Source organism: Corella eumyota, chromosome 4, assembly GCF_963082875.1.
Source record: "Corella eumyota chromosome 4, kaCorEumy4.1, whole genome shotgun sequence".
In the NCBI taxonomy this organism is placed as follows: domain Eukaryota; kingdom Metazoa; phylum Chordata; class Ascidiacea; order Phlebobranchia; family Corellidae; genus Corella; species Corella eumyota.
The window spans coordinates 3,313,878-3,341,544 of record NC_137493.1 but is presented as its reverse complement, the minus strand read 5'-3'; the positions used below and the strand labels follow the sequence as shown (position 1 = coordinate 3,341,544).

At 31.9% G+C, this 27,667-nt stretch overlaps 2 protein-coding genes across 3 annotated transcripts; one reads left to right on the top strand and one right to left on the bottom strand.

Annotated features, from left to right (window-relative positions):
- Positions 1-119: 119 nt before the first annotated feature.
- LOC145751621 (regulator of nonsense transcripts 2-like) lies at positions 120-27,650 on the bottom strand. Its single transcript, XM_082567807.1, has 29 exons — positions 27,540-27,650; positions 27,210-27,247; positions 26,738-26,887; positions 26,552-26,632; positions 25,903-26,055; positions 25,637-25,690; positions 15,727-15,896; positions 15,481-15,523; positions 15,135-15,253; positions 14,751-14,856; positions 14,516-14,555; positions 13,677-13,831; positions 12,931-13,049; positions 12,105-12,271; positions 10,934-11,037; positions 9,298-9,498; positions 8,806-8,919; positions 7,441-7,659; positions 6,779-6,904; positions 6,183-6,344; positions 3,334-3,521; positions 2,734-2,824; positions 2,360-2,567; positions 1,841-2,028; positions 1,644-1,748; positions 1,336-1,454; positions 890-1,090; positions 401-496; positions 120-332 (listed from the first exon to the last, which is right to left on the bottom strand). Exons 1-29 carry the CDS (start codon positions 27,556-27,558, stop codon positions 323-325), a joined length of 3,546 nt encoding a protein of 1,181 aa, XP_082423933.1. The 5' UTR covers positions 27,559-27,650; the 3' UTR covers positions 120-322.
- Positions 16,758-25,253, top strand: LOC145751623 (uncharacterized). 2 transcript variants are annotated; one of them, XM_082567808.1, is made up of 17 exons: positions 16,758-17,397; positions 18,383-18,508; positions 18,859-19,002; positions 19,081-19,204; positions 19,499-19,558; positions 20,044-20,127; positions 20,527-20,654; positions 21,494-21,584; positions 21,833-21,949; positions 22,126-22,227; positions 22,866-22,919; positions 23,104-23,325; positions 23,397-23,529; positions 23,737-23,892; positions 23,964-24,151; positions 24,224-24,353; positions 24,430-25,253. In XM_082567808.1, the coding sequence occupies exons 1-17, from the start codon at positions 17,063-17,065 to the stop codon at positions 24,759-24,761; spliced, it is 2,526 nt and encodes an 841-aa protein (XP_082423934.1). In that variant the 5' UTR covers positions 16,758-17,062; the 3' UTR covers positions 24,762-25,253. The 2 variants fall into 2 exon arrangements, with proteins under 2 accessions (XP_082423934.1, XP_082423935.1); XM_082567809.1 differs by lacking the exons at positions 21,833-21,949; positions 22,126-22,227; positions 22,866-22,919.
- Positions 27,651-27,667: the final 17 nt, after the last annotated feature.

The following is a 27,667-nucleotide window of genomic DNA, read 5'->3' as shown; positions in this document are numbered from 1 at the left end:
TCAGTAGATCATCGGCCGGACATCAACTTTTAATAAGTGTTATTAATTATTACGAGATTCTAAGTTAACTCAAGAAAAATAAGTCGTTTTTTGTGTAAATTTTTGGGAGTGTTTGCAATAAATAAATGTAACAATTTTTATTTATTTAAGCATTTTTAATATTTTTCTTGACAATTATTATTCACGTAGTTTCCAATACAAAAACTAACGATAAACAACATTACCCCAACAAAAAAACTTTTTTTTCCACTTTACACATAGCACAATTTTTTTTTGATCAAATTGCTGACCATACAAGCAACAGAATTCAATCGTTAAACATTTACTTGCGCCTAAAAATAAAGCATGAAGTATTTATTAAATTTATAATTAAACTAGATATGTGAACATACCAACTTACCTTCCACCAGAGTTGAATATAAGATCGGCGTTCGGAGCTCCTTTTGGAGGTTGATATTTGCTTCTACGTTCCCTGTTCATATTAGCTGGTGGTGCTCTTAAATAAATCAAATCTTTTAATTTTGACCAAAACCCTAATACCAAAAAACGCCATTTAATGAAACATTTTTTGTTCAGTATGTCGCTTTCAAAATTTTGGTTTTCGAGCAAAGGTTTATTTTGTCATTAGGGCAAATATCATATGGCGTGAGTTTTAATCTTTACGTTCAAAAGGTCTAGAGTTCGAGTCGCACCAAAGTCATGCGATTTTTTATAAGTACCACCTTTTTAAATAGCGCTTGGCAATATCGTTTAATTATTTTTTTTTAAATTACTCTGTGTTTTGAAAAACTACTTAAAAGAAGTTGATTTTTGTTTATTTTTTAGAATAATTATATTTAACAGTTAAAATTTATACATAAATAAAATTTTTATCATTTGTAAATTTTACCTGGAGTAAGATGCATCAATCTGATGTTGCTCCTCTTCCACTTGTCTTTCGTTGATCGAGAGCGTGATCTGCTTCATCTCCTGCTTCCTTCTCTCCTCCGCTTGACTCCTGTTCCTCAGCCCTGCAGCCACTTGCTCCGAGACCGGAATCCGGAGTGGTTTCAATGTCGGCTTATTTCCTTTCCTAGTAAGTAGAACAAACCTGCAAAAAAAGTTAAAAAAAAAATAAAAATCTCTTAAGGAATTACTTAAAAATAGGCAAACTTTACAACTAAAACTTGTAACGATAGTATTTAAATAATTTTTAATACTATTAGCCTATTTATTGGACAATTTTCTTACTATTAAACCAAATATATTAACCTTAATTATACAGTAATTAGTTGTTAAATCTAATTTATTAACGTAATTATACTTTGCCAAAATAAAAAAAAAAGTTTAAATTACTTGATTGACTCGTCTTGTTGTTTAGATTGTTCGAGTTGAATCGATTTCCGAACATTGATCGGAACGGTCATATCTTGTTGCACAACTTGTGTTTGTTGACGAGCCTGTATGCTCTCAGCCTACAACAATAAAAATGTTGTGCAACATTTATTAAAAGTTAACAAGAAAAAAGAAACACAGTTTTTGGTAGCATAAAAATAAAATATATTTAAATGAAAAAAATATTTTAGATAAAATTGCCAAGAAAAAATAAAGTCTGATTTTAAATACAATACAAAACTAGCCAAAAATAGTGTCTAATGTCTCACCAGCATAGATTCAAATTGTTTTTGAAAATGGTCATCTTCTGCAGAAGGAAAATGACGTGAAGGTGCAACACCATCATCCAAACCTTCCCCATTATTATTTTCCTGCTGGTGTGCAAGGAAAAAACAAAGCACATCAATTTAAACTTCTTATTACCAAAAACATAAAAAAATAAAAAGTAAATTAAATATACACAAACCGTGTCAACTTTTATCTTCTCTCTTTCCTCGTTTTCGTCATCATCACTCTCGTTATCTGATTGGCTGCTGTACATAATCTCCTCGCCTGTAATTGGTGGATCTTCTGGTATGGAGGCCAGGCCTTGTGTGGGGTTATTTTCAGGCATTTTACCGAGACCGTGAATAGCATCTTGAGGAACTACTTTAGCTAAATAAAGTGATTTGTTAAAAGTTTAGGTTACGATGAAGTATTGGTTAAGGTTTTTTTGAATATATTTTTAAATTATTAATTATTGACAAAATATACAAATTCTTATTTAAAACAAATACTCGATAGCCTGCTCTACAGTCGACGATTTTTTGTCGTGATACGGTTGCAACTTTCAACTAATATTTTCCCGCAATAATTTACTTTATTTATTTTGTAGGCCAATCAATTGGACCCGCCCACTAAGCTTTATTATATATAGTTTAACTAAACATTAACTATAGATTACCAATTATTAATTACTGTTAGCAGACAAATAATTTATTTTTACCCAATTTTGCAAATATTTCTTTTTCAACTTGAGTAACAGCAGCGATCGCTTCTTCGTACGAAGTAGTTAACGTAAGTTTTGGTCGTAAAGGTTCGATCGTATCTTGTACTAAATAATCGATCTCTGTTGGAAATCGTGACGTCATCTCACCATCTGGTCCTGGTGGTCCGAACCAGCAATCCAAAGATTTTTTAAACCACATATATCTCTGCAAAAAATGCAATTTTTTTTTAATTCATGTAATTTATAACCTTTTTTTAAATATAATTTCAAATAAGTAAGTATGCTATTAATACAGTTAGTTATAAACTTTTTAATTTAAAAGAAAATTCCAATCACGAAAAATTCACTTGTGATATGATGCTTAAATGTACCTGAAAATAAGCAAGAAAGTAATCCAACTTTTTCTTGCTCGAACCTCGATCGAAATATTGTCCACAAGTTTCCAACAACACGCAAACCAATCTTTAAAATTTAACATAAATTCAAATATAATTTTTTTTTATTAAAAATAGAAATAGAGATGAAAATTAAACATAAATAAATTAGTAGTCAGTGCTTTCAGTTTTTTTTTTGTATGTATCTTGTGGGAAAGTCGAATGCGCGACCTAAACATAAAGTGACAACTGTTACCCTGACCCAGCCTCGAGTTGCCTGTAGCAGTTTGGGATATTATGGATTATAATTGCCCGATAATTATGCTTCTGATTAATTGCTTGACTAGCAGGAGTTCATACCGTTTATAACGCCTTACTCAAGGGCGCTACAGCATGAGAACTGTCGGGATTGAACCCACGACCTCATGTGGTGTAGCAAGTGTTCTTACTACTACACCACGCTGCCAGTGGTAATAGCTGTTACCTTATCAATTTTACAAATAAAACAGATATTTTAAAAATTTTTGGCAACTATTTTGTTGTAGCATATATTTAAGTAAAACGACAAAAAGTTTCTCAAAAAAAAAGTTGTATCACCTTATTCGGAATAACTGCTCGGGGTGATCCAAATCAGAAGGTCTGGCTGGGTCATAACTTACACCAAATGTAATAAACGAATACAAGATGTTAAATATAACTGTAGATTCGAGCATACGGTAGTTGTAGAGTTCGCCCAAAAATTTGACACTACTAACTCGCCGTTGGTTATATCGTGGATGGTTTATCTTAAAAAGTAATTAATTTTAAATATTCTTTATCTTTGTTTTTTTTTTAATTAAACTAAAAATAAAAACATTTATACTTAAATTTAAAAACATCGTTTAAATTTTCTATGATCAAAATAGGTATAGTTTTTAACGCAACGAAATACCTAAAATCGACAATTTTATTAAATTATTCCTAATTTAAGTTATACCTATAATCCTATATGGTAAATCAACACGAGTAAAAGTTGTTTTCAAAAAAATATTTATTCATAAAAATAAAAAATTGCAAAAGGAAAATTAAACACAGTATCTGCAATAAAAAATCACAGAAAAATACGCAAATAAGTTGAACATATCCCTAACTAGTCAAGCACAAAAGCACTTGAAAGCTTAATAACTAGTACACTGTAACACAGGCTGCTTAATTTCTCTGCCTAGTTACTGACTTTATCATTCAGAAAATGTTCTGAATAGTCTCGTAGCAGCATTAAATAGGAATGCTGCAAACTAATACGTGCACAAAGTGTCTCGTATACTTAATGTCTTTCGGTCTAAATGTCTGTGGTGCATCTGCAAGCTATATCTAAGCTACAGAAACTACCCTCTGACCGTATCTGATCTGACTGTACGGACTAAACCCCTTTGATTTTGGGGCTGAAACTTCGTGGAACTGAATCCCCTTTTCTTTGCAGTAAAGCTTCTTCCACTTTGCCTCCATTGGGTTTTTAGTAGGTGAAGATTGATCTTTAAACTTCAAGGAGGACAAAACGCTGGATATATCCATGTTTTTCGGCTGATAACTCTTGCGTCTCCCCCGACGTTCTACTTGCTCGGAATATTTAGCAAGCCAGTATTCATCCTCCTCGGAAAGTGACGTACCAGAGGTTGTGACGTCACAGGCTCCCACTTTTATCTTTGTTATATCATCAACTGCAACTGCAACCTTATTGGTCGTGGGTTTAATCAGCTGCTTTTTGTCTTTATTTGCCACATTAGCCCCTTTCGGCCTAACTGAATGCATACTGGCTGATGCTATTTTCTTTGGAGTACTCAAAATTTGTGGCTCGCTAAAAAGCGTGGCGGAATACATCTTGGCCATTTTTCTAAAAGACCTAATATTTCGCGGCCTTGGTATTTTCGTTGGAGATTCCGATGTAGTGATACCACTAAAGTATGGCTTACTCGACGGTGGAATAAGGGAAAGTCGAGGTTCTATGCTAGCCAGAACTGGAGTTTCTTGTTCCAAAGATATGGTAGGTTCTACTGGACTGACTTCTACATCAGAGTCTTGGTTGTTGGTATCAGATATCTCAGTTGTTTGTGTTTCCTTACAGTTTAAAACAGGGTTAACTTTATTTATGATTAAAGCATCGCCATGCGGACCTTTTGGTGTTCGATCACCGTCCAATGCCTAAATAAATAAAAATTATTAAAATTTAGTTTTTTATAATAGAAGTATTTTAAATTTAATAAAATTTGACTGCATAATGATTATTTAAAAAAACTAGTAAGCAGAAGTATTAAAAAAATACCTTTAATATTTCTGATAGGTTTTTATTGCATAGAATCGCATCATAATTTGATCTATGAGCATCAATTCTGTAAGATAAATAATAAATTTAATTTTAATAAATACTTACATATTATAAATAAAAGTTAAAGTTAAAAAAATTTTTAAAAAATAAGAAAAACGACCTACCTAACTAAAAATGTTTTCAAAACATCCATAAATTGGGGAAAAGCTTCCACATCTTGCTTTAACTCGATGTAAAGATCTTCGAGATTAATTATTCTTCGTAAGAGAGAAGTCATCGACATTTTTTTGGTCGAAAATTAAAATTTTTTCCCGTGAAAATTAACGGAGTTGACTGGTCAGTATACAAGAGAGAATAATTTGTTTCCAAAAATTCGGCAAAATTTTTCTTAACTTTTTGATTGTGACGTTTCACTGTGACGTAATAGACAGCCAGCAGGGTGAATGAAAAATTTAAATTTTTTATTGTAAATTTTGTTTTTTTGTTTTTAGATTTCATTTTTCTTTTTAAAAATGTTTTTCTATAAGAAAATAAATGTCTGACAATTTTATTTAACAGTTGAAAAACGTGAATACTTTTTAAAATTGCTAAAATCAAGTTCTCTTACACGTACTTTTTTCATATGTTTTTTTGCCTTTAAATCTGTCTCCTTCAAACATTTTATTCAGCAGTAAAAAAACAAATATTGCTAACATATATATTCGCTATGTTTTTTACACTCATCAACCCGTTATGTAGAAATTGGCCTACATCCTCAATATAGAATAAACTTTGTTACTGCAAGTTTTGTGTTTTGACCAACGATTTCTAACATTATTTATATTGCCTAATAATTAACTTGCAGGTTTTTTTTTAGCTTGGCTGTTGTTTTGTTTACATTGACCAGCGGTGTACTACGATATAAAAGCAGTGGGATTTAAACCAAAAAACTAATGTTGTAAAGATCACTGTTATAACCACACTTATAAACTTTCTTTTAGAAAAACCCTTAAATCGTTCTAGTTATCTTTCTTCATATTTTTTTATTTACTTGCTTTTAAAACGCACTGGTAGCACAACTATATAATAACAAAATCTCATACACAAAAAAATGTTTCAAATTTATCTAATTTTATTACACAATTATAAAAAGCTCACAGCTTACCTCCATTCCTATTCTTATCTCTTCCAATACGTCATCAACTACGTTGTGGCTTACGTCATCACGATACGTCGCCAAGCCGGCAATAAGACTTGAGAGGCAGTGCACGTTGTTGAACTTGACACTCCAGGATTGAGATAAACATTTAACAATATAAGAATGCATCTGTGGACGTAAAATATATTGTATGGATATATATATATATATATATTATTTTTCACATTTATTTATCCTCAATGTGGAAAGGTCGACTTCACAACCTAAACATAGGGTAACATCAGTTACTCCGACCCAGTCTCGAGTTGCCCTTTGCAGTTTGGGATATTATAAATTACAATTGCCTGGTAATCATAAGTTGCTGATTAAGTGCTGGCTCAGCAGAAGTTAATACCGTTTATAGCGCCTTAATTAAAGGCGCTACATCATAAGAGTAGTAGGGATCAAACCCAGGACCTCATGTAGTAAAAGCAAGTGGTCAAACACAACACCTTATATATTTACATTTATTAACATAATCGTGCTTCAAAAAACACAAATATGCTTTGGAAATTAAAGTAACTCTGATATAAACAGAAGGCATTAATAAACACATTTCTTACCTCTTTATTATTCCAAGGTAGTTTTCTCATTTGTCTTAAAACCTTCTCAACCGAACTTTTACTTAAATCTCGGAACAATAATTTTCTTATGTATTGATGCATTGGTGGCCTGGGTTTAAACACCATCTAAATATTAAAAAGTTGGTAACAAAATTAGTACACGATTTTAATTCGAAGATTTGGAATAGAATATAGAATGGAAAACTTTTAATCAATACTGAAATTATTTTTATACTTAATATAAAGATTGACATTTTATTTACAAATTCTGGGCTATTTTACGTTACGTTATCACTTTTGATAAAAATATTATTTATAATGTTGAATATTAGTATTAGGGGTGTTCAACCAACTGTTAATTATACAATGATAATTTTTTGATTATTTTAACCAGTCCATAGCCCGCTCTACGGTTAGCATTTTAACTTTGAAAAAATATTACAACTAAAGGTTTTAATAATTTTGTAGGCCTTTGAATTACACACATTTATATTGTCCGACAATTTTCATTACATATAAGTTAATTTTTGTAGGCTTATAAATTGGACAAACATATTGATAAATTGGACATACATAGTTTATGTAAATAGAAATATTAGCTAACACCACAATTATTTTTTTTTTTTTTTTGATATTTCATGAATTTTTATTTTTTCACTCACACTTTCAATTTTGGGAGGATCACAAGTGTACTTCGCATTATCAATCATCGTTGAATATCTTTGATCCAGCACCTTTGCCATCCTTTTCCTTACCAGCTGCTCCAGGAGGACTCTTGCTCGGAGGTGGGAGGCTGGGGAGCGAAGAAGGAAGCGGCCACATGTTTCTAGAAGAGCACAAGCCATCTCGATCGCATGAGGAGAGAATTCTAGAACTAAAACCTGGAAAAATATTTTAGTTTAAAAAAATAAGAAAATTTACTTAATTTTTTGTTAAATTTTCGAGATTTTTGCATCGTTTAGGTTATATATAGTTTAAATTTTTATATAAAAAAAAAAAATAATTTTAAGAATATTCTAAAAATCAAATTAAATTTTACAAAAAAAAAGTTTGCATTAAAGTTTTTGTAAAAATAAAATCCAAAAACGAAATTAGTGATTTAGTGTTTGAAATTCAAAAAAAAAAATTAATTCAACGAGTTGTTTAATTTATGAGTATATAATGCTTACATTGTATTATTTAGTATTAAAACTATACCAAAATGTTAATAACATATCCTTCTAATAAACTTTTCACATTTTTATAACCCAGTGACCTATTCCTAAACTTTGAATTCGTTCAAAAAATTGGCCGAGAAGAGTTTATAACCAACATAAGTTACACACTTAAGAATGGCGAATCAAAAAAAAATGTTATTTTTTACTCCCCAATGCCAATTAAATATAGTTATTGCTTTTTTATTTAAACAACGCGTTGTATTGGAAATTGTGTTTTAAATAAACTTGCGAACGCATATTTCGGTTTAAAAGTTTATTTTTGTTGCAATACATTTCCATAATATTTTAAATACTTCCTGGCTGGCATTCTCGGGAAAAATGAGCGCGTATTAAATAAATATTAAGTATCCGTCAATCACAAGTTGAAAAGTTAAAAAAGTTAACAAAGCTTAGTTATTTAACTTATCACGTAATTTAAATGTACATAAAAAAAATAACGAAACTTTAAAAATGCGATATCAGTATAAAAAGCAAAGCTTTAAAAATAATATAGCCAGCCCCATTTTTAAAAAGTGATTTTTAAATAAATCTTCAGAATATATTTTTATATAAAAAAAATAATTTTAAATAATATTGTTAAATTTTTTAATATACATGTCCCCAATATACACAGGCAAATGTTGGGACCATATTACAACAAGCAATTTAATGGTAATCGGCCAAACACGTTAAAATGCAGCCGTTAGGGCGCCAGTCCAACTAATTAAAATAAAGGTGATTCCGTTTCCAAAGTAATTTCAATTCGATACCTTTAAACACATTGACATTTTTCTTAAATTAATAATTTAATATATTGTATTTTTACGTTACCTTAAGACAGTTTAGAGTATCGGTATGTGATATCATCTCAAACTTGCACATTTCACCAATGAATCGAACCGTTTTCACCTTGCTCTCGATGTGAATTTGATCCTTTTTACGAACCTATGAATTAACATTAAGAATTAATACACTTCCATATATTGTAAATTAGCAGCCAAAACAAATCCTACAGTTAAGTCGATAATAATAATGCTATAATTGCCAAACAATCAAGAGTAAACAAATACAAAATATTGGCAGCTTTATCACTTATAAAAAGAGAAGTGATTGTAAAGCAATTGCACAATTTTAAATTCGATAAAAATGATTTAATAATAAAAACAACCGACTTCTAGTAACCCTAACAATTTAGTCGAAATAAAAATAGAGTAAGTCTAACTAAGGTCGAATTGGTGTTTTTAAATTCACTATTTCAGGAAGAACTAATTTGTAAGAAAACAAAAAAAAACATATAAAAAAAAAACATAAAATTTTTTTTACGTGGAATCGAAAGTCCCTTAACAACATGACCGATAGATGATCAGAAACTGCAGTGGTCGAGTTACAAGGGTGTAAGGTGGCAGCTAACCTTGCGTAGAATGGAATAAGGTCGAGGCGGGAACGATGAACGTTAAATAAAGCACGTGCCAGTCTTCTACGATTGGTCCTAGTGTTCATACTCATGCAGAATTCCTGGGCGGCCTGGGTAAAGTAACAAAAATAGAATAGTTAAGTAAATGTACATTAACTGTATTTTTTATATAATTTTATCCTCAATGTGGAAAGGTCGACTTTAGGACCTAAACATAGAGTAACATCAGTTACCCCGACCCAGCCTCGAGTTGTCTGTGGCAGTTTGGGGTATTATAGATTATAATTACCCGATAATAAGGCTGCTGATTAAGTGCTGGCTTAGCAGGAGTTTATACCGTTTAAAGCGTCTGACGCTACAGCATGGGGGCAGTGGGGATCAAACCCAGGACCTTATTTAGTGTAGTAAGCGTTCTGGCTACTATACCACGCTTACGGTTAAAAATGCATAAAACGTTTTAAAAACAGAAAACATGTTTAAAAAATTAAAAATAGACACAAAAATGCTATACATTTTAAAAGTGGTTAAAAATAGGTTAAAACCCTTTAATACTTTCAAGTTCTTAAATTATCGGTATAAAGATATAATATTTTTTGAAGTGAAAATTGGGAAACATAGGCCGCAAGTCTATTATAACTTTGTTAGTATTGGTTAACGTATACGAAAGAAGGCGTGAGAGGCACTCAAAATATATTAAGTGAAACAAAGTTGTTTATTTAGATATTAAAACATTATTTGCGAGTTGTCGAGAAGCGAACTTAAGTAATTTTAAGTGGTTAAAAGCCACAACGATTTAACTTATTTCTAACAATACCAAACGTCAATCAGAAAATTTTAAAGAAATTATGTAAATTATGTACAATAAATACATAGTGTTTTTTAGGTTAAAAGTGGTTTTAAAGCTACTTGGAAATAAATACTACAAGCTTTGTTTTTGCGCAGATTTTTTTTGGGGGGTAATTTGAATTACGATAATCATTTAAAATCGGGTAGCTACTTAAGTTTTTACACTCTTCGTTTGCTTGTGATAATATTTTAATGTAAGATAATGAACTGAAAAGAAGGTTCTATACACAAGAACAAATGAGCTATAGTAATAACGCATATACATTTAATTTACTAAATCATTTTGTAAATATGCAACACCAACAGTTCGTTAAAAAACACAACGTAAAAGATTCTGGCCATTCCGTAGTCATTTTTTTTATGTATCTAATTATTTTTGTCCTAATTTAACCTGGTCAATGGCGCAGTGTTGTTACTTAAAATAATTATATATTTATTGTAAACAAATAAACAATGGCAAACTGAAACTAAATGAGAAAACCGTTGGACTTTAGACCGCTTTTTTAACACAACTAACTTAAAGGCTACAAAAAACACAGAAAACCAGCTATAATAAGGCTTTTTTTTTGTATGTATTGAATATTTTATCACTGAAGTTATTTTATATTTTTGAAATTGTCGTAAAACTTATTTAAAATTTAGAATTTTGAAATTGATGGTTCGCTAACTTAAGAATAATAAACACAAAATTCTAGTTACCTTATCTATTAAATCTCGGTTTACGCAGTTTTTGAGGGAAACCAGATAATTTTCGAGAACAACTTTCATGTTTGTTCCACTGACCGTTTCCTCTTCTTCAGACTCTGTAACAACAAGAAATTTAACAACGAGAATTCTAACAACAATAACTTAAAAAATTAAGTTTAAAATGATTATAAAAACGAAACAAAAACAACAAAAACAAAAAGTATAATACCATTACAAATTTTTTTTTAATTATTTTGTTTTAAATATTGAATAAAAACCTCTTTAGACTCTGTAACAACAAGAAATTTAACAACAAAAATTTTAACAACAACTACTTGTAAAATAAAGTTTAAAATGATTATAAAAACAATACAAAAACAACAAAAATAAAAAGTACAATAACACTACTAATTTTTTTTTTAATTTTAAAAAAATCATTTTTTAAAAATATTCAATAAAAACGCGCCTTAAAATGATTATAATGTTTAAAATAATATCCATAATTTGTTACAATACATAACCTTTCAATCTATATAATATAACCAACGTGATAACAAAGTAGAATGTAATTTAATTTCATTATTGGCAGGTTGTAGCGAGAGACAACAAAATAGTAGCAATTGTCAGATTGAAATTTCTTATTTTAAACAAATTGCTCTGATTCATGTAAGCCAGAAATTTTTTTCGCTTGCGTCATTACAATAATAAATAAAAAAAAATTGGTTATAAAAAATCTTGTCTTTGATTTTTAAATAATTAACTTTTATACAGTGGCTTTACAATTTAGGTGTAAAAGATTTGTTTTTTTTGTAAGAAGTAATAAGTTTAGACAAGAAGTTTGCTAACATTTAGCTTAAAACGAATACTATAATATATACTTAGCTGTAAAAGTTTATGTAATTACTTAAATTTTAAAATTTAAAAAAAAATCATACAATGAATTTATAAAATAATCTCCCCCTAAAAAAATAACAAAAATTCTCCTCCCCAAAAAACAAAAAAAAATCCCACCCCTAAAAAAATAACAAAAAATCTCCCCTCAAAAAAAAACAATAAATGCATTTTTTTAAATATGTAAAATATGAATAATTGCAAAATAATAATCTTACAAAAAAAAAATAATTTAAAAATGTTTTAATAAAAAAAATATAAAATTTAATAATCTTTAAAAAAGTCTTCCTACCTTCCTCCATGCTTACAAGATCCTTATCATCCTCCGAATCCTCCGCCTTGATCCCGAGATTTGCTCTTGCGTCCGCAGCTTCCTGGACAGCATCCAATACAGATGACTCCAATTCTCCGATCTCCAGATCAAGGATGTCTTCTTCCATCTCTTCCGCAGCGAGATCCCTTTGTGACGTCATAAATAGAGAATTTTATAATTTTTAAGGCAAAAATAAAATTAAAAAAAAAAATATTGCAAAAAAAGTTTAAACACAAAAAAAACTAAAATTTTTGACTTTAAAAGCAATTAAATTTAGAAAAAAAGAGGGAAGTTTCTTGATCTAAGATATAAGCCACATGATAAACAAAATCACGTGTAAGATCGGAAAACTTTCACGTTTAATCGACGACTAATCCCCGTGACATCTCCCCCCTTTTTCCCGTATAAACTTAAAGCCTATTTGTGCATTAAAGGTGTCGGATATACAGTTGCGCAAATATGAAGAGTTCACTAGGCTTAACATAACAGACTTATAAGCATAACCATAACGAACTTTAAGCCATTTTGCGCGGCATAATAAAGTGTTGTTTTTATAGGAAGAAAAGAATATACCCAATAACTAAAATTAATAAACATTTTTTGGCAAATTCAATATTTAAAAAAAAAATACTTAAAAAACAAATTATTTTGTGTTTTCAATTTTTCTTGTGGTGCGCAGACAAATTGTGACAAAAAAATGTTTACTGTGAATATATTGTGAATTGCGTTTTTTAGTTAATAACAGGCCAAGTAAAATACAATCCAAGACGGACAATCAACTAGTTAATATAAAATAATAACCAACCCTTTGCCAGAAACTCTGGGACCAGTTGGTCTGGCAGAAATATTTAATTTTCCTTTTGATTTGCCCTTTCCTTGCTGGTCGCCACCTTTTCCCGATTTTGATGCGTCTTTAAATAAAATCTAAAAAAAAAATCATAAAAAAAACTTTAAGAATAATATGACATATGTAAGATAATAGAGTTTTTATAATAGATTTATGATGTTAGGAGTAGATTTGAAGTGGCCCTTAACGCAAATAAACCGTATATTAAAAATTCAATACACAAAGATAATAACGTCTACTTCAAAGAAGTGACCCCACAATAAAAAGGTCAATAAAACAAACAAGCATCTCACGTACTTTAAGAAGCCTTATTTAATAAAAATTCAATTATATTCTTATATATATTCACAGATGAATGAAAACAGAAGTATTACAAAATATTATTATTGGCCCCAAGTCGATATTCACACGAATTTAATGTTACACACATACTTGCACAAGACAATAATTAAATTTGCAAATATAGCGTGCTGTGATAAAAGTAATAAAATGCTAACATTTACAAAAGACTAAAAAAAGAAAAAGGGTGGGTTTTTATTGCCTAATAACATTTTAACACCTAAAATAAAGAATTTTTTAACTAAAAAATGTTAATATCTGTTCGTTTATCAATGAATAAAATTGTAAGCAATCAAAATTTTCTTAAAAACTAATTATTAAATAAATTGTCTAAAAATCTACAAAAAAAAATTTTTTTCACTAACTGCTGGTATGATGGCTTTAAGGTCCAGAAGATTTGTGTAAAATGATCTTTGATCCTCATCCTCCCAGATAGAGACTTCATCTACGAGCTCCATCGCAGATGTGGAGGTTGGACCGAAGATGCTCATCCCGATTTCTCCTTCTCCCATTTCTTGCTCTGAAAATTTAAGTCACAAAAAGTGTTAAGATAACAAATTAATTTAAAAAAGAAATTTAAATAGTTCTTTTATAAAAAAAATATTTTAAATTGTCAGAAAATAATTTTAAAGTTTAAATAACAACAAAAATGAACCAGAAAAATACACATAACATAATCTTAATAATTGATTATTTGTCATATTTTACAATAAAACCATAAAAGCCATAACTCAAAAATCGTAATCCAAAAAAAAAGCATATTTTATAAAGGTTAGCCCGCCAGCTAATCCAATCACATTAATCAGTTACCAGACAGTACACCAAAAGACCTTCCGACATACTGTACAAACACGAGCAAGTATGCTATGTGGTCTTAACACAGTCTACAAGGTAGTTAACAAGTATATACACACATCGTTAACTTGTAAGTTGACCGACCACTAAAACGACCCAGCGTGAAGAAGAATTAATAGCGTAAAGGTTAAGTGGTTTGCTAGTGAGTGTATACTGCTAAAACCGTCTTTAAAGTAATTTTTTAATAAAATTTTTCAAGTCAACCCATATGACGGTAATTATATTGTGTTGTGTTGTGTTTATTTTAAACAATGTGTCCATTTTTAAAACCTGCATAAAAATCAATCATTATCACGGAAATGTTAACAAATTGTTGCAGTAATAACGTTTGTTGTTTTAAGCAACTCACCGGTTTCTGGGAGGTCAGGAGTTTCTACGTCCATCAACCCCTGTAATGTAATACAAATGCGTGAGAAAATACCTTAAAAGTGCCAAGTTAAAAGTGCATATAATAAAAAAAATATCTCCCAAAATTGAAATGGAATTTTTTGGTGGGTTTTTAAAGGCAATGACGTAAAGGTACTTTCTGAAAAAGTTAATTTGTTTTGTGTTTTTACGAAAAAATCTACTTTCACTTTGCTTACCGCCAGGGTGTTACAGTTCAGCAGCAGCTTTTGGTAAGCCACTTGTTTATCAGCATACTCCTTGCTTCGTTCCTCGTGAAGTTCACCTTTGTTTTGCAAGATTTGCCTGCAAAATTCAACCAAAAATAAAAGAGTTTGTGTTCATTTGAACTTCACGTGGAAATAATTAAAAAAATAAACTAAGTAGCGGTTGGTATCTAAAACAACAAGGCTTTTGTTGGGCTTTGTATAAATAATGACCTTAAAGTACAGTTAACCCGTTTAGCCTTGATCTACGCATGCGTCAAGGTCGACCGAACACTTCGCCTAATCTCTAGAACAAGGCTCGGCCGAAATTACTTTGAAATTTCAAACCAAAACGACCACATGCGAATAATAACTAACCTGTTACGGCGGTCAGTCGCCTGTAAATCTTTGTGAACCGCCATTAAGTGATCTCTTGCTGAGGTCCAGTACTCAAGCAGGGTGTTGTAGAATATATTCTGCTTTTCCTTTGTAAAAACCTGAAAAATAAATAATAATTTATACAAAGCAAAACACAGCTGTAGAGCAATGCATATCTATCAAATACCCAAAAAAATTAGAGCCGTCAACTATGTTTACTCGCATAACCACCTATGCTAAGTGATTGATTAGTTCATAATAATGAAGACATATAGTTGTGTTTAACGCCGGTCTAGCATGTAATTTAAGAGCTAATTAATATTTCCTTACTGAGGTAATAACTTACATCGCTTTTTGGAAGTTCAATGCTATACTTGTCAGCCAGAAGTCTGAAAAATAAGCACATTGTGTTGTTTTTAATTTGATTGATCACAGAGGTCCATATTTGTTAATTGAAACGTAAAAACAATAAAATATCATCCATAACCTATTTTGGGTATTCACAACTTGAATTTTAAACTAGCAGTTCGTTAGGTTGAAAGCTCTAACAGTGGTGACTTTGGTAGTAAAATAACACAAACTAACGCCTCACCTGTTTTTCCTTGGCACCAACCCAGCTAAGTCTTCACCGTTATGTTTGCAAAAGCTGATCACAACTGACAGAAGTTCGTGCTTTTCGTGGTCCAGCGCAGACAACGCGCATAACAAGTTATGAACTAACGTCAGTCCTTCTTTATCGCTCAATATTCCAGCAATGGTCAACTGCAACAACACACAAACCTATTACTTTCAATGTCTAGAATGTTATCAACTAATTAAAGCCTATTAAGATGTATATCAACTCCTTAGCATGTCTTGGCAATAAACGTCTTACACTTGTTTTTAGGTTTTAAATTTTCCAGTCGTGCAATTTTTATACATTTGTTTAAACACATTGCGTATTAGGCAATACATAAAAATAGTGTATTGTGTTTTGACTATCTAGCAGTAGAACCGCTATTAAAACAGTCTTTAAGTTTTGGAAAAAAGGCAAAATAATTGGCACTCTCCAATCCCGATTTGTGTCGTCAGATCAGATCGCACTCGTGTGTTGAGGTGTGTTGTGCTTATTCAGGCTAACCACTTATAGAGCTCGTTATAAGGAATTAATTTATTTAAACGTTGGTTAAGGAAAACTATTGATAGACAGGAAATAGTATTGGCTAATGGTGTATATTAGAACAAAAATAAGTCCATTCAAAGAACTATTTTTAGCAAACGGTTAGATTTACTTTCAAACCCGGTATAAGATCGGTTTAATACAATTATAGTTTTGAGAATACAGCTGATTGTAAATCAGGACTTAAGTAAATACGTAGGCAGGTTATCTTAGGTTAAAATTAAGAGAATATTATTCTAGTGGTCACGTTGTTGGCGTGTTTTATTTGCCTTCTGACAGTTTGGGAAACAATGGCTACGTTGTAATCAATAGATGAAAGCGATTACATGAGACCAAATCTCGATAGAGATAAGAAAATTTTCTTGTGATTGTAATAATAATGATACTTCCTATCGCCACTTTGTGTGCCTAGCGATGATACAAAACCGCAGAGCACATATTAAACTTACGGACATTTTTTACAGATTTTTAAGGCTCGCTTGTGTAAATTAAACTGTTAGGCCCAACACTGACAGTGACTAATTCCGTTTTATTCCCTGTTCTAAAAATCGACAGGCGTGAAAGTAAATAACAAAAGATTAGCAAATATTGCTAAGGCTGTTTAAACCATTGTTCTCCAAGGGTAAAGCTCACAGATTGTAACTGAAATTTTAATACACAGGAATATAAATACCATTACATACATTAGAGTATACAAAACCATGCGGTGACAAAATTTAATGATCGTCAAGGCTGTTAACAACAACATTTTAACGCAAAAACCTCAACAATGGATATAAACATTTGGAGAACTTCTTTTTTGGTGCTGGTTTTTCTGGCAACCCTGGCAGCGTCCGCTTCCCGCGATTACACGGCGCGCCAGTATGTTGCACCAATTATATATGCAGGAAACCCGCGATATTTTAACACTAGACATCAGAGTTATGTCACGCCGAGGCGAGCTTCGCTTGAGACGCGCAGAACACCGACAAATCACCCGGTGACACCCACCCAGCACCAAAAAAACGTGGTGAGCCGAATTGCTTCGAAGCAACGGGGTGGATCTTCGTCCGGTTCTGGAAGCCGCTCCTCAAAAAGGAGACTTTTATACAACACCTTTCGAAAGTAGGTCAATTTGTAGATGTAAATTAGCTTGGCTTCCAAGGCCAAGCACGCGCTTAAATCACAGAGTTTGATTATTCCAAACAGGTGCCTATTTTACGTATTACGGAAGTTTTTTGGTTTTTAAGTCGTTGAGAAAAGCGATCGAATAAAGCGATTCGACCGCGATAACGCTCTATAATGCCAATCCATCTACAATAGTTTATCGCATTAAATGCTAGAAAGGCAATCTTTACCTAAATACTTCTAAAAAGGGATTATTCCCAAACCATTATGCGCGGATTTGTGGAATGTTCTGACCCTTTAAAGTAATACTAGCTTTCACACACCGATTATAGTGGGAGCGTAGTATGCGACGGCCTCTGAACGACAATAGACAATTGTTCACATTTAGGAGCGGGGGTTACGTAAACTGTTTAAAATACATTTTTGAATGAGTGTGTTATATTTACTAGGAGGCATTCCCATGTAGTTTAATACGACAAGGAAAATGAGTTCCAAGAAAAATGAATCATTGTTAGCTAAGTTCAATTTGGGAAAACTGGGCTAGCACATCGAATTTAAACTATTTAAATATGGTTTTATATAGCGTAAAATTTGTAAATTTCATTTGGTGTCTATTAATATATTTGCTAATGTCCAATACCCATATACAATTAAAGACTGGGTAGAAGGGTAAACTGTCATAAATCTAGATCGATATCGTAAGAGTTTGTTTAGTAAAACTTGTCGATTGCACGTGTTATCGTGAAAGCTTCATTAGTAATTGCCCAAAGGCAAATTCAAAGTCTACTTTATCACACTGTATCCTTTTAACACTGTGTAATCCCTCCTAACTTGTATATATACTTCAAATATATATGTTTTTAAACTTGACACAATTTAGACTTGGCCAGGGTTACGTAAAAAAGTTAAAAAAACGGTCCAATAAAAGAATGTAATGTAACAACTAAAATTATGTACTAAACTTTATATTATTTATTTTTAGGTTTGAAAAAACTGGAAATGTAACTGATGTGATACGAAAGTTGGAAAGAGTTTTCCACTATGCCCCTTCGTTGCAAGAATCAGTCAACTCGATGCGTAGCCAAATTAGTAAAAACAACAAGAGAAGGTAAAATACTAAATCAACTAAAACAGGCATTCAGTTAATTGATTATAAAAATAATAATGTTGTTGGTACGGTATTTTTTAAAGGTGAGGTCGATTATTTTTTGCCGTACAAACTTGTAACTGTTTAACTTATAAAGTGGTTACCTGTTTGTAAATGTTAAGTGGAGTTGAATAAATGTCAAGTTTGTTAAAGTCTTCAAAGTCGTTACTTTTCTTAAAAAAAGCGCTATGTGTCAATATGTAAAAACTATTCATGTAGGCTATAAAGCACTATATCCAAAACCGTATTAAACATCCCATCTTTAAATACTATGTCACTTCAATTTAAAATATATTTGTTTTTTATTTCAGTAAGCTCCAATTTTTGCGGATTTTCAAAGATATATTTTCCATTCAAAGCAGACTGCGTGAAACCAACTCAATGTGCGAATCTTATTCGAATAATATCAACTTAAATGCAAGGAAAATAACCCGCCTTAACATGGAATATAAAAAGTAAGTGTCATAGGAAAGGTGGTAACATAAAAACCCCAAGTTTTTAGTTAACACCAATTTTTTTTGTTTAATGTACAGTTACCGAAGAGAGGCAATCAATAAAACGGCTCATATTGAAAGTCACCAAAAAACACAAGATCTTCGGCACTTTGAGGTTGCCGAACTGGCGACAAATAACTCGGCAGATATTTCGCAACTGAAGGTAAATATTCTCATATAAGGACACAACAACACTACGCTGGGTATAGCGAATAACAAATGCACGAACTAGACAAAATAGGCGCTCAAAATTACACGAGAAAAGGTTTTTTAAATAAGCTACATCGTATCTATTACATCAGCGCGAACAATGTTTTTTCTTGTTCTATATGCGTCACTTGCACAAAGTTTTGGCAAGCCAGGTCAGACGGGGCGTTTTGGATATGCTTTACTGCATGGATGCAATAATAAAATGGACGTACCGGACCAATAAATAATTGTGTTTACTGTTTTTTAGTCGTCGACCGAATTGCTTCGAGAAATATTCGACATCGTGGGCAGCGAAGACAAGGATGAGGTACTTGTTATTTAATTTCTCGATATTGTTGTTTTTATTTGAAAAATCAAAAACCCAACAAAAAATGACTTTCAAACACAACTTGGAATTTTAAGCACTTGTTACCACAGATTACATTTAAAATTGGTGGTTTTACAAACAGTACTGACTATAAGACCGCAAATATCACAAAATTCCTATTTAAAGCCACAAATTTTTAAACACATGTTTGTGTAAAGCTATAGTGAGGAATATGTTATTACTATGCAGTGGTAGTAGTAGATATGATCGTATATTTAAATAGAACATATTTGGCGGTTTCCTATTTAAATAAGCTCAAGTGTATTGGCAATCTAACGTGCTCTTAAACTTGTTTACATTCGTGGCAAACAGAGCGAGCACTTTAAACAGGCTTGGATATAAAACAGAGCAAGAAAATTAACTTGACCCAGGTCGGGTAACCACACGCGATAAAACAATGATAAAAATTCAATTTTTCAATTTAGGTTGTTGACCAGAAAGCAAGAAGGGAAATAAAGCATTTGAAGGTCGAGTTGAACAACCAAGAAAATGAACAATCTGTATTCATGGTGGGTGGTTTTGGCTTAATTTAATACGTGATTAGATTAAACTAAAAAGCTGAGTTTACTCCCGTTTTTTTTATTACGAGACTACCGAGAAACTTTTTTCGCAAACGACAATCCACATGATTTAACTTTAAAAAAATCCTTGCCATGTTAAGTGAAAATAGGAAAAATATGCAATATACAATTTTGCCACACATACAGATCATTTATTATCATCACTTTAGTGGTTTTTGATGGAATTTATTTAATGCCTCGTGTTTTGATGTAATCTGTCAATGTATTGGTTAAGTTCGAGCAACCTAAGTGTATTGTAAAAACAACCTTTTTTGGCAAAAAAAATTTCGAAATTCAGAGCTAATATTTTTTCAAAAAACTTGCATTTTTGTATTTGATTTATTGCAGGAAAACTTTGAAAATGAACTGGAAACCATTAGAAGGGGACAGGCCCAATCTGGAAGACTCGACAGATTTGAACTAAGGATAGTTCAACAAACTAGAGCAATAAACAATATACAGGCTGCATTAAACATGTAAGTTCTAACTTATATGTTCTAATGGAATACCAAAAACGAATTCAAAGATTTTGCTTCAGTTAAGTTTGCGTTTTGTTTTACACAAATAGAACCCATCAGATGATATCATTTTGTAGCTAAAAATAATTGTGAACCCAAGTTTGCGGCATTACGATAACTTCAAGCCATATCTAGCAAAATACGAGTAGTAATTTGCGGGCGCCTCCAAGCTCTAGTAAATAAATGATTGCTTACAAATCTACCGCTTTGCGGCAAGTGTCTGTAATGCGAGATTGAAACACAATGGCGGCTTTGGTAACTGGTATTTGCTAAACCTTATAGTAAACAACAACATTTATTTTAAGTTGAAAACGACCGCCTTTGCCCGGTTTTAGGCTTTTTGGGACAATAAATGTCTCGGTAATTACGTAAATTTTAATGCATTTTTATGTTACCCGGCCCCACAAACAAATACCATATTAACATAAGGAAGAATGCCTAATTTTTAAAAATGAATAAATTAAATTTGTTTGCTTTGCTAAAATTGGCGTTTCCATGCTGTATGACGTAACACGATGCTTAAGTGGCCCGTACATTTGGGTTCATTTAATGCTCGTGGGTTTACCTTTAGGTTAACGTTAAACAAAATACGCGAAGACATATACAAGTGTCGTTAACTTCGATTACAAGCAATTGTGTTGATGTCATTGGCATTTTCACACGCGCAGAAGATTTAAGCTAACCAAAAACCCAATTGCGTAACTATAATTGTCGTAGGCCTAACTGTCTTGACAGCACTTTTAAATATAGCTTCAGCGGTTAATTCATTTGGGGATATTCTTTATTTATTGGCACAGGCACACTCAGAAGTTGGAACGGCTCAAGGAAATTGCGACAACGAATAATAACGACGACTGGTTTCTAGGCCAGCAACTCAACATTCGACAGGTTTTTACTTTTTTTAAGTTTACCTATTTTTGCTTACGTAGATTTTGCATGATATAAAACTAATACGTCATAGCCAATATGGGTGGCCATTTGACGGTGTAAAAGGTCGCTTATAAATCGATTTATCATCACGTATCAACCTCTAAGTTGATCTCTCTCGGGAAATCGAAATTCATCAAAAATTGTTATTGATATAAGGTATACCCTGGCGGTAGACGTGTGCTTTTACTTGCTTAATATTGATTTAGACAGGGTCACCCGATACTACGAACGTAAGAGAAAGCCCGGGTAACTTGACTGTGGCCGTAGAACACAACTGGGTAAAGAATATTGAGCAGGACTCGAAAATCTTGGAAAATCATCAGGTAATTGATCAGGATTAAACCTAATACCGAACAGGGCTGGGGTAAGTATACGCAAACCTAAAAGGGTATATAATCCCCATACCGCCCACACCTTAGTATTTACACGTCACAATAGCTTAATATTTCACACAAATATGGTCATTGCTTCAATTTTAATACATTTTTTATAATTGCAGCATATACTTGATTTAAACGACGCTGTGATCCAACACCAAGAAGAAACAATCAATTCAAGTGACGTCACTTACAATACAACCAGTAGCAGTTCTGCACACGCGGTAATAGTTTTCACAAACATATCACTTGTGGATATATAGATATTATCTCGTCACCCGAGTACACAATTACAAAACCACGCGCATATAAGATATACCAGTGACTAGACAATGTACTGCTGGAAGAACAATGTCTCCATTATGACAAAACAAACAGGCGTCAATGATGATAAGCATGTGTAATGTGTATCTTAAGGATCACCGCATAGATATCAGATAATTAATGTCTTAATATAAGGAATTTGGGTTAAAAAAAACAACATAATACTCGTTCCCTGTCAATAATTTGCAAAGCAACTTTAGCTTATTAAGTGTCTTTTACCAATGTTCGTCCATATTAGTTCAAGGGGAAGCCATCTTTTGGACAAATATCGAGTATCTTGTCACTTTGAATATTATAAGGTTATCAAACCAATTACTGTTGTCTTGACATTTTAATTGACAGCAATTATTAACCTCAAAGAATTTTGTGTTTTAGCGACAGTAAACCTAATTTGGGAAACCAGTTCACGTTAATAAGCAAGTTTAAAACAGCTTGCCAGCAAAATTGTGAAATAAGTTAGCATGTTGCTTTTTTTAAATGACCCTAAATATAGATTTTTGTAGGGATTAATTTTTATGACTTGTTTTTTTGTTTGCAGCTACATCACCAGCGCAGCAGATTTCAAGGTCTGACGGGCACACGTGATTTGTGGGTAGGCTCTAATGCTTTGTATATGGGCTTGGTCCGCAAAACTAACCGCTAACTTAATATCCATGTTTCCCTTAAAGCAGCTTTTAAAATTTTGCGGCATTAGCATTATATTAAAAGTCCTTATGTGTTGTAGTATTGCTTACCCGAAGCAACTTATACCCAAAATAATTTTTTTTTATTTTTAGAAACGATTGCAAGGAACGGGATTCGACGACCGCCTTGATCGTATGTCGAGGTCTCTTCGTTACCATAGCACCAAGCTTCACAACGTCACATCTTTGATAGATAGTATTACTGATGACGTCAGCTCGCTGTCTATCACCACTTCAAATTACTTTAACATCATCAACAATCAGGCAAAACAAATCCAGCGGCAAAACGAGACCATCGTGGAACTCACTGACAAGGTAATAGCAACAACAGGTGTTAGTAAAGGCTTGGTTACCCACAGAGATTACTTTTTCACTTCGGTTGTTAGGTATTGGACCACGAACAAGTTATTCGAAATATGGCAGGGGACATGGCCTACCAGCAGGACACGATCATGAAACTTATGACAATTGTTACCAACTTGGGCCAATTTGTGCGCCATCCTATACCAGATTACAAAGGTATTTAAATTTAGAAATATATATAGTTCCTTACAAGTTTTAGTAGGTGCTAGATAGACTGAATTATCTAAAAATGTAAAGTGCTATAAAGACTTAGGGCCCGTCCCTAGAACTCGTAAAGATACGTAACGCAACGCAGCGCTACTGTATACCTTGTCGTGTGAAGAGGTCTTTAGTCTTCATTTACTGAATTAAACTTTTATGTAGATTGCCATGATTTGTGGAATAGCGGGCACATGAAAAGTGGTGTATACACCATTGTACGGAACATGAACACTTTTCTTGTAAACTGTAACATGACCGCAAACGGTGGTTGGACAATTCTGCAACAGCGGTCAGACGGCACTCAAGACTTCGACTTAGGTACGTCGACTTTTCAAGATAAGTAACGTTTAATTATAAGAATTTTAAACATATAAATCGTTATCTTCAAGAATGGAAGGATTATATCAATGGTTTTGGGAACATTTATGGAGAATTTTGGCTGGGCCTCGACGCGATACGGAAGTTAACTCATAGTAGAATGTACACGCTCAAAATTCTTATGGAAGACTGGTCGGGAAAAATTACCCAAGCAACTTACGAACAGTTCGTCGTATACGGGCAAAAATACATACTTTCCGTTAGTATTGTCACTCATTCGTAATATAAATTATATGCCCAACCAGCATAACGAACTGTGAAATTTTTCTAGGTGAAGGGATATACCGGAGACTCAGGCGACACTCTTGCGGCATCTAACGGACGACCTTTTAAAGTACGAACAAGCAGTCGGGAACAATCAATTACAAGGTATTCCGACTGCCCAGAAACACGGAGAGCAGGTAAGAATATATAAAAAAAAATATTTCAAGGATAATATTTGACAAAAATGTAATATACAACAATGTTAAATTAAAGGATGGTGGTTTGCAAGAAATTGTGGGGTCGCGAACCCTAATGGGCCTTACCCGGTCTCCCGTTCTGATAAATTCGAGGCTCCCACTCCAAGATACTTGTCGGTTTATTGGATGTCATGGAAAGGAAAACGATCCCCGCTTAAGAGGATATCGATGCAGGTTATGCCGCAGGAGGTTCTAGTCGAGAGGAATTTGAAGGAGAAAACCCAGGAGGTGGTTGAACCAAGTCCGGAAGACGCAGACGAAGATACAGATGATGAGTATCTCGATGCAAATTATGAAAGAGGAGAAGAGTACAACTACAGGCAGATCAGCATCCAGGGATCAAAATGAGTCCAAGAACAATAAAACAAGGGTTGGAAGACGCCCAGTGATGCAAGGTATATGAAGAGAAAAGGTTTCCTTGCATCAAGGAGCAGAAGTTTAAAACCCAACGGACACTGTGCTATGTTTTATACTCAGCTTACCACAGAAAAACACAACCCAATTTGCTACTACTTCTATGCAATAGTTTACCAATTTAAAAATAATAGGCCTTATCTTTATTATTACAAAAAAAAATGGTTTACCCCTCAGGTCTTAAACTTTTACTATAACGTTTACTCGTTTGATATTAAAATATTCAGATAAGCAGTATTTAATCACTACCAGAAAAAATATATTATAAAATAAAAAACAAAGGTGTGTTTGTATTAGTTATAAACAAGGGATCAGATGTAGCTTATATGGCAAAAAATCTCTCTCAAGTTTGCATACGAAGATTGTTTCATCTAGCCACATACGATTTTATATTATACACACCCATGCTGTTCTGTGTTACCACACTTGAACTTAAAAGTGATAATAAAAAGCGTGCTTAAAAATGTGTATGTTCTTTATTTTACTTTTGTTAGTTAAATCGGTGTAAAAGTAGTCGATTTTGGCAATTTCAGCCCCAATTTTAAACGCACATGTACAATATGTAACTTATTTTCCCAAACAATAATGCTACTAAATTCAAAGGTTGTATAAAAATTAAAAAATTTAAAATTTTTTTTTTTAAATTATATTTTAGTGCTTAGGGCCAATGGCCCTAAATGTTTAGTTAGTTAGGGTCTTAATTAAAACTGTTAAGAATAGTATGATCTAATACATTCTTATTAACTAAACATAAATTTTTAGAATATATAAAATAAATTAACTTTAGATATATGGAAATATGAGCATACCTCTGATATAAATCTTAAATCCGTTCTCAACTTTCCAGCAGAGCTCACAAAATTCTGTAAAAACAAAAAATATTACATAACTAAAAAAAAAGATTACCAAATTTTGATAGCCACTGCTACTTTTTATTGAACAGATAGCATTAAAATTAAATAAATTTAATCATTGCATAAACAAGGAGCACCTAGAGAAACTGCTTGTTTATTTATTTTTTATTTAGTAAAAATAATCCTTGTAATGTACAAAGAATAAAAAATGTGATTCTTACTGATTTATCATCAATGCGAGCTTGTGTAAGTCGTTTGCAGGCTTGAAACAAATGAGGAGTAAAATCAACATATCTGTTATGCATAAGAGAGCAGATGTGAACAGCACAAGGTATATCACTCATCCTTAATTTAGCTTCAAGTAATGTTGAAACCTGTATTATGAATATATTTTTTTACAATTATTTATCCTCAATGTGGGAAGGTCGATTTTATGACTTAAACATAGAGTAACATCATTTACCCAGACCCAGTTTCCCAATAGCTTTGTCAGCTTAAGACACTATTTTTTATAATTGCTTGCAAATTATAAGCTGCTGATTAAATGTTGGCTCAGCAAGAGTTTATACCAGTTATAGCCGTGTGCTCAAGGGCCTACAGCATAATAGCAGTGGAAATCGAACCCAGGGCCATATGTACTAAAGCTAAAAGTGTTGACCACTCCATCACGCTGCTAGATATGCTATTTTTTACTAAATCTTGACAAAATATCTACATTACTGAAAAGCAATACTGCCATCTTAATATTATAACAAATGATTCAATAAAAGCAAAAAAATTGTTTTACCAGTTTAAGTATAGGCTATTTAAAAAGTTGCTAAACAACCAATCAACAAGTGAAACAAGTAAGAGAATAACATTTTAACTTACTACTTCTTGAATGTATCTTGTAAGGTTAAGTGATTGAAACTCATTGCTAAGTGAAGTCCTTTGTTGTTCTGTCAATTTACCCTGCAAAGTGTAACAATTTTAAACTAAACTATTATTAAAATTTTCTGAAATAATAAATTTGTAATAGTAAAAAAGAATCTTTTGGAAATTTTTTTTTTAATTTACCAGTTTTTTAACAAAGGCAGTGTTCTTCTTTAAGGTTGTGTCAAGTTTTTTGAAATATTGTTCGTCGGGTCTGCTAACATTTTGATTTAACTTCCGAGCACTTGCCTTTTTCTCAAGTTTATCTTTTAGTTCTTTTAGTAGAAGTAAAGCCTGTTCCAGTTAAACAAAATCTAGTTAATATCATTTTAATTTTAAGAATTTATTTAAATAAAAATAAACCGCTATGCCAAAAAGTATTAAAATCTAACAACGACTTTAAAAAAAAATAATAAATTTGCTAACTTAAATAACCTAACAATTACTTTTTCTTTGTTAATAAAACAAAATAACTTAACTATACCTACTAATTAATTAAGAAAATTATATTTTTAAATATAAACCTAGTAAGATAGTAAGAAAAAGGTAATGTTAAATAAGATTATAAAATTGTGTATTGTATATAGTTTAAATTAAACCGGAAATATTTTTTAACCTTCTCCTTTTCATCGTCATCTTCTACATTCGTTAAATCTAAAAATTTTAATTAATAAGTTTTTTTTTTTAAATTCGATTAAACTGTAAACTATATTTGAAATAAACTGTAAATTTATTAAACTTTTTAAATCATGACAAGTTAACAGTGCTAAAAAGGGGAAAATAGCCTTTCATTTGTTTAATATGGAAAATGTTTTTTTATGTTAATTTTTAGGTAAAACTGATTCTTTTATTTCTTTTAGCAAATTGTTTTGAAATAATAAAGCAAAGTAACCTTATTCTTAATACTTAACTTTACCTTATAATTTATTAAGATAGATAGGTATACCTGATTTTTCTTCAATCATTACACCCTTGACTTATGTTAAAACCCTAGTTTAAATTCTTTTTTACATGCAACTTCAAGAAAAAATTCTTCGTGCAAAATCAGACAACACTATTTTGTAAACAAACTGT